General features: G+C 31.5%; 1 protein-coding gene and 1 long non-coding RNA gene across 4 annotated transcripts; both read right to left on the bottom strand.

Annotated features, from left to right (window-relative positions):
• On the bottom strand, positions 35-3,637 carry LOC107629687 (cytochrome b5 domain-containing protein RLF). Of its 3 annotated transcripts, none has more exons than XM_016332533.2 (6): positions 3,186-3,637; positions 2,986-3,077; positions 2,305-2,692; positions 1,295-1,429; positions 1,101-1,151; positions 35-546 (listed from the first exon to the last, which is right to left on the bottom strand). In XM_016332533.2, the coding sequence occupies exons 2-6, from the start codon at positions 3,016-3,018 to the stop codon at positions 470-472; spliced, it is 684 nt and encodes a 227-aa protein (XP_016188019.1). In that variant the 5' UTR covers positions 3,019-3,077; positions 3,186-3,637; the 3' UTR covers positions 35-469. The 3 variants fall into 3 exon arrangements, with proteins under 3 accessions (XP_016188019.1, XP_016188017.1, XP_016188020.1); XM_016332531.2 differs by having other exon boundaries at positions 3,190-3,637; XM_016332534.2 differs by having other exon boundaries at positions 3,219-3,637.
• Positions 4,564-5,835, bottom strand: LOC107629686. The gene is made up of 2 exons (XR_001618011.2): positions 5,097-5,835; positions 4,564-4,931 (listed from the first exon to the last, which is right to left on the bottom strand). It is a non-coding gene; the product is annotated as an uncharacterized LOC107629686 (long non-coding RNA).

Genomic DNA, 7,307 nt, shown 5'->3' with positions numbered 1-7,307 from the left:
TGAAGAGGAGGGGGGGGGGGATGAAAAAAAAAAAATTACTGAACAAAGTCAATAGTCAGTAATCACTTATGAAATGTTACATGACAACCAAGCCTTCAAGTTTGGAGAACAAATGCACTGTCCATCATTGTACAGCAAATTAAGCATGGATCCTCTCAATTTTCTTGTAATGTGTGATCTTTTACCATACACTATTTAAGTAGGATCAAGAGAAAAAATATGAGAGAAAATGTTGAATGGTAAAAGATCACACTTTACAAAAAAATTGAGAGGATCCATTTCCCAGCAACTTCCGATCGGAATTCTTTAAATATAAACAAATTCACAAATGAATTTATTCCTCATTCCACTATTGTCTTGGTGGTTTGACCAGAAAAGGGATCATGAAGGGGTGTAATGGATTGGAGTGCAGTTTTTAAATAATGTGACCTAGTGATAATTTAGTATCTGTATACAACTGTTAATTTCTTTAATGACTTTCATCTAAGGTGCCCACAAGGCATTTCTCCAATAAGAATTCGGCATTAACCCAAGCATGGTATTTATCTAACACAAGAATTAAGGATAAAGCTGAAAGTGCTCCTTAACACGCAGAAATTGAGTTTATAGATAACAAACGATCATGCCCAAGGAACCTAAGCTACAACTTGAATCATAAGCATATGCATAAAACCATGTAGGGGTTTCATCAAGTGGACATCCTGATTTTCCAAGTGCTTACACACCTACTTAAAACTAATTTTATTATGGTATATGCAACAGAATTTAACTCTCCCATATTGCATATGAAATTTAAGGCTTGAAAAACATGGATTATATATAGGAAATGTATCCAGTGAGAAAAGTGAATGGATCTTATATGAGGAGAGAAAATGTTAGAATTAAAAGTTTTTAAAAGGTCAGTTGATCTTAAAAATATCACATGACTTAATGTTTAATTTGTGTTTTTGACCAATGGCAAAAGATTTAATATTCCAGATTGCTTCTCTCGTTCGTGTATGTGTGTACACGTGTATAAATGATAATGCAAGAAAATGTCAACATCCTACAAATTCAAGCATAAACTTAAGTTGGATAATCTCAAAAAAGAAAAAGGATACTGAAGAGAGATGTGCAATCTTTTCCCACTGCTTTCATCAACATATCAACACCTGAGTTTTTTTTTTTTTTCCCGGTTGGGTGGCAGGAAATGATTTTCATGTTAGCAACTTATGCATGCATAATTTCAACGAAACTAGCAATATAAAAGTGACAAGATTATATATGAACATGTACAATGAGCAGATAGCCATACCTCCAGGGTGAAACTTCATATATGGAGATATATTGTAAACATGTCCTTTTAAAACAGTCCACATTTCACCTTCTGTTTGGTGCTTTCTAACTTCATCCATTGGAATAAGTCTCTTATTTGATTGTCCCTTTAAGCCTGAAATTAAATAGATAAGATTAATACATTATGTAGCCACTTCTTGGAAGATGAAAAGTAAAGAAAAGAACTAACTTTTATGCTTATAGAACCAACCAGCTACAGAAAACCTAAAAGGAATTCCGTATATCAACCAAGGGCTACCATAAAGGCACTAACACAACAATGACTTAGAGCATGTTTGGGAATATGCTAAAAAAGACTTATTTTTTGAAAAAAGAAGTATGTTTGCGTAAAAAGTGAAAACAGATTATAACAAAAAACCAATCATTTTAGCTAAATTTTGAAGCTAAAGATTATAAGCTAAAGCTTTTTTTTTTAATAATTGTAATGATTTTTGCCAATTTGACCCGAAGCATCCAATGTTAAATGATATAAACAATCATTTCATACCAATTTTTGTAATTATACCACTAAAAGAAAGAAGCTTTTTTCATATATTTCAAACACAATTGATTATCTTCAACCGCTTTTCTGTTAAAATGTCCAAACATGAATTTATTTGCACATAATTATTTTAAGCATTCCCAAGCACACCCTTAATCAGAGGACAAGATGGAAATCAATAAAGTAATGACAATGTTCCAGATATGGTGTATTAATAGATGATCAGAGAAAACAGCACTTCACCGCCAAATTTAGAGTATAGTTGCGAAATTGTAAAATAACATATAACCAATAGCTTTAGTAATGTAACAAAAGAACTTGAAACTACAACTGTATTCAGAAATTTGCAGCAATTTTTGTGCAACTTATTCTAAATTCAGCTACAATAATCAACCATAAGCTTCATGTATTTTTATCATTCAAAGCTACAACTAAGTAGAGTCATTTTTTTAAATAAAAAACTAAGGCAATAGATTAAGTAAGAGAACCTGCAAGGTCAGGATGTGTCCGAGTAAGCTTAAGCCAATCCATTTGACTATATCCTTTTTCAAAAGGAACTTTGGTCCGAGCTGCCGGCTTTGCAACAGGACTCTTCAGTTCTGGAGACCTTTGAATCGAATTCATCCCATCACTCAGAACTGATTTCTTGTTCAATTCATTCGGCTGACGTGAAGTCGCACTGGTTACGGTGAAAGACAAAGAACCAACCTTGTCCTCCTTTATAGAGTCCGAATTATTTGCAAAACCATCCTTCCACAAGAAACCACCATCTTGATTACTACTAATAGTGGGAGAACTTGAGGATTCTTCTTTTATGGAAATGTCAGCAATATCCGAAGCAAGTTTCTTTGTTTCAACACCCTCCTGCGAACTAACCTATAAATCCAAGGCATCAAATTAGAAGAATAACAAAAGATATACAAATTCTTATCAAATTCTCAAGTAACTCAAACTCTTAAAGCTGCAAGTTTAGATTCCCAATCGAGCTAACTATTTTACATGCAAACTCTTAAAAATTTACGAGTTAAGCTTTAGAATTCAACTTAAGTAAATTCTCGAGATTGATTAACTTGGAAATGCACATTCCAAACCTAAAGAATAAAAACCAAAAACACAAAAGCCAAAGGAGCATCAAATAGAAGTAAAGAAAATGGCATTGATCTCTTAACCTGACAAAATGTGAAATCATCGTCGGTGTCCATATTAGATCACGCTGCGATTCTGGACAAGAATTTTACTTCACCAGCTGCAATTGATTTCCCTAACAATGAAAAATACCAAAATCGCAATTCATCGAACCAAGTTTATTCTTAATAATAATAATAATAATATGATACAAAGCTCAATAGTTAGTGAGAATGAGAATAACTCACTTTTTTTTTTGGGTCTTAGAATAACTCACTTTGAATCACGGTTGCGCCTTCGTCTTCCTATCTCTATCTTTGTCTTCGTGTTGGAAAAATTGCAGAGCTCCGCGACTGCTTTTTTAGTAATGGGCCTATGGTGGGCCTTGTTGGACCATTACAAAAATAAAAATTCAGTTTCTCATAGTGGCCCCACAGAAAAACCCACTGTTTTGGAAATCAGACTGAACGAACATTGGCCTTCGGACCTCTTGTATTTCAAAAAAAAAAAAATAAAAGGAACATGATATAGAGGATAGAGGTACAAAGCATAAACCAACATCTGTTGGTCGAGTGGTTAGCTCACCCGTCTGTTTAAGTAGGTGTTAGAGGTTCGAATCCTCCCTTGTACATGTAGCAACCCACCATGAATGGACAACCCAGTTGTGTAAATCTAAAATTTCTACATATATCTAATATATTCACCTTAAATTATAAAATGTTTTTTTTTTTTTAATTTTCTACTTTATATCAGGCCATCATATAAAAAATAAGTATATTTTTCTTCATCTTTTGATAGTGAATATAAAATTTTTCATGTGACTCAAAATTTTCAAAAGGCAATGATTACCAAAAAAAGGATTTCAACTAATGTGGAGCATATAACTTGCAATGAAATTGGAATGAAGCGGTTTGTGACATCTACTGTTAAGCGTAGGAGGTTGGTTGAAGAAAATGGCAATTAAGGTGGAAACACTACAAACATAGATCCTTTGTATGCTGAAGCATGTGATGATAGAAATTACTTACCATATGCCTTCATATGTTTTTATGTGTTGCATTATTAGCTGTTATTTAAATTATTATCTTTTTTCTTTTGAGACACTTTGTGCAGATATTTAATTTGATGCCATGTTCTTTTAATGGTCAAATATTGATCATTGTCTTTTCATTAGTGATATATTATTCTATTAAGTTTTATTATTTAGTTAGTTTGGAGAATAATTAGTATATAAGTCTGCGTTTATTTATAGATACGGGACACTAAAACAAGAATACAAAGATACAAAATTGTATTTGGTAGATGAGACATAAACACTGATATTGTGTTTAAATATACTGAATTAGTGTATTTTTTGTATATCCTGACAAAAAAGACATAGAAAATTAGAAACACTAATAAAAGACACAATTTATTTTTTATTTTTTCTTTTATTATTCTTGTTAAATTTTATAATTATATTTTTTATTATTATATTTTTATTTTTATATTTTTTAATGAAAAAAATGAGAATAAATTAAACTTTTTATAATTTATTCTAATTTATCACCAAACAAAATACAAAAACACTAATTTTTATGCCTCTGTCTTTTGTGTCTTATTCTTAGTGTTTTATCTTTGTTAAAAACACTGAGATAGCATATAAAAGGTAGCAGATCCTCGAAGCTCAAGCAATAGGATTGATGTTAAGAGTATTAAGAGTATTGAGAGTACATATGATAAAGTACATGCAGTTAGCTGGAGTCAATTAGTTTGTTAGAACTAGTCAAATAAGGTATAAGTCAGCACTAGAGTCAATTAGCTTTCATATAAATATTTACACATTGTACCAATTAGTTAGATTTGTCAATAAAAGTATAAAACTTCTCTCCAAAGAAAATATCAGATATTTTCTTTCAACTTCTCATATTCTTTCTCATCCTCTCTTCGTTATCTTAGAGAATTTGATACCTTCACATGGTATCAGAGTTTCTTCGGTCCATGGACAACACTAGGCAAAACACAAAAATTCCAATGAGCTTTCTCAACCAGAACACGTTTGCTGCATTTTCAACAATTAAACTCAACGAAAACAATTACAAAACATAGAAGAAACAAGCACTAGTGTGCATAAAAGTGAACAAGCTTCAGAATCATTTAGATCCAAGGAAGATACCTCCACGGTTCAGCTCAAAAACAGATAGAATCAATATAATTGAAGCTCAAGATTATATCGATTGGGAAGTGCAAGATCAGTGCCTTGTAGCTTGGCTAATGACAACGATGGAGTCCAATTTCGTTAATCATGAGATCGAATACGATTATGCATATGATATCTGGAATGGGTTGAACGAATATTTTGAAGCCAGAGTCAAATTTAGGATTAAACAACTCAAAACGCAGCTGAAAGCACTCAAGAAACAAGGTTCAACAGTAGCAGAATACATGTCAAAGATTAATCAAGTAGCCGATGCGCTCAATGCTCTTGGAGCCTCGCTATCCAAAGATGAATACATTGAAGCTACGTTAAGAGGACTTGGTGAAGAACAGGGACGGACCCAGTAGCAACAATGAGGGGCAACAATGAGGGGGCACTTGCCCCCACTTTTTAATTTTTTTTTAAAAAAAATATAGTTATATATAATATGCTCCCACTTCAAATTTTAAATGATCCCACTACAAATAAATTAAACCCAATTAGTTAAAGTTTCAAATTCACTTTTTTATTTTTTTATCATTTGATTATTATTTAACCTAATCAAATTTAATTCTTGTGTCGTTACTCCTTTATTCCCTTAAACTCTCTTCTTATTTTTATATTTTCAATTTTTTTTTCTATTTCTTGTCCAGTGGTCATCTTCTCTTCATCAAAAAATAAATTTTAAATTTTTTATTTTTTTTATATAGCTCTCCATGACTCTATGTATCTTTCAATTTCATTGTTTCTCTTTTTTGATATTTTCAATTGCAAATTTTAATTTAAACAATTATAGTTTAGGTATTAATCTAATATTTTATTTTCTTCGTGACTTTATATATTTTATTTTATTCTCGATTTATTCATTTTTATTACTTATTTTTTATCTTTTGTTCTATTATATGTACCTATGTTGCGTATAAAATTTTTAAATGAATTGATTAATTTACTAATTTAGAATATATTTTTTATTTTTAGAAATAGTAATAAAAAATATTTTAATTACAATACATAATTAAACAAATGCATAAAATCTTTCATCTAACATTAGGGATATCAACGAGGCAGGGCGGATGCCTCCATGCTCCCCATCCCCGTCCCCATTCCCCGCCCTGGGAGAATATTGCTCCCCATCCCCATTCCCCATCTACATAATAGTTCTAACCAAGGTTCTGAGAACCGGACCGGTCATCGAACCGTTCTAGTCACTGGTTCACTGGTTTATTGGTCTAACCGGTCCAACCGGTAGTTCAACCGAAAAAATCGTTTTAGAATAAAATAATAAATAAATTATAAATAAACATCCTAAAATATAATTATAGTCTAATATAAATCTTAAAATATCTTCGAAATTTAAAACACTACATAAAATATCATCAACATAATCCATATGATCTTATCAAAATACAAACTCAAAAATTAAATAGTAAAAAAACATATCTAAATATTAAATCCCAACATCATGATTTATCAATCATCAAAATCCGCAAGAACTTGTTGCAAATTTGCTTAGGTGGATTAGGATTAAGATTAGCAGCATCATTCGAAATTAATAAAAGTTTTATTAATTAAAACAAAACTAAAGACCAGCCACAGCACAATGAAAAATAAAAAAAATTATCAACATGATCATATCTAAACTCTGCCATCAACATTCAGCAACAAACAAAGCAGCAAAACCAGCAATAATTAGGAGCCAGCAACTACAAATCAAAGCAAAACCAGCAACTACAAAACAAAGAAGTATCCATTACCAGATACGAAATTAAAGACTAGCCACAGCACATTGAAAAATCAAAAAATTATCAACATGACCATATTTAAATTCTGCCGCCAACATTCAGCAACAAACAAAGAAATAAAAACAGCAGGACATTCAGCAGCAAAAACACCATTACCAACAGCATTCAGCAACAAACAGGGCATTCAACAACAAAAATTAGAACCTTGTGACTAACTATTATTCGAACTAAGTGGATTAGGATTAGCAGAATCATTTGAATTAGGAGGATTGGCAGACGAATTATTATTCAAACAGGCATTATCAGCAACTGCTGCTTGATTAATACTTTCATCCATGACTAAAATCAATAAATCATAATCCAAATTAAAAACAGCAATAGAACGGCTAGAAATCCAATAATCATCCATGAGACCATAGAACAGAATCAGTAACAAATCCATTACTCA

This window comes from Arachis ipaensis, chromosome B03, assembly GCF_000816755.2.
Source record: "Arachis ipaensis cultivar K30076 chromosome B03, Araip1.1, whole genome shotgun sequence".
Lineage (NCBI taxonomy): Eukaryota > Viridiplantae > Streptophyta > Magnoliopsida > Fabales > Fabaceae > Arachis > Arachis ipaensis.
Note: the sequence above shows the minus strand (reverse complement) of the source record. Positions and strands in the feature narration are given on the sequence as shown.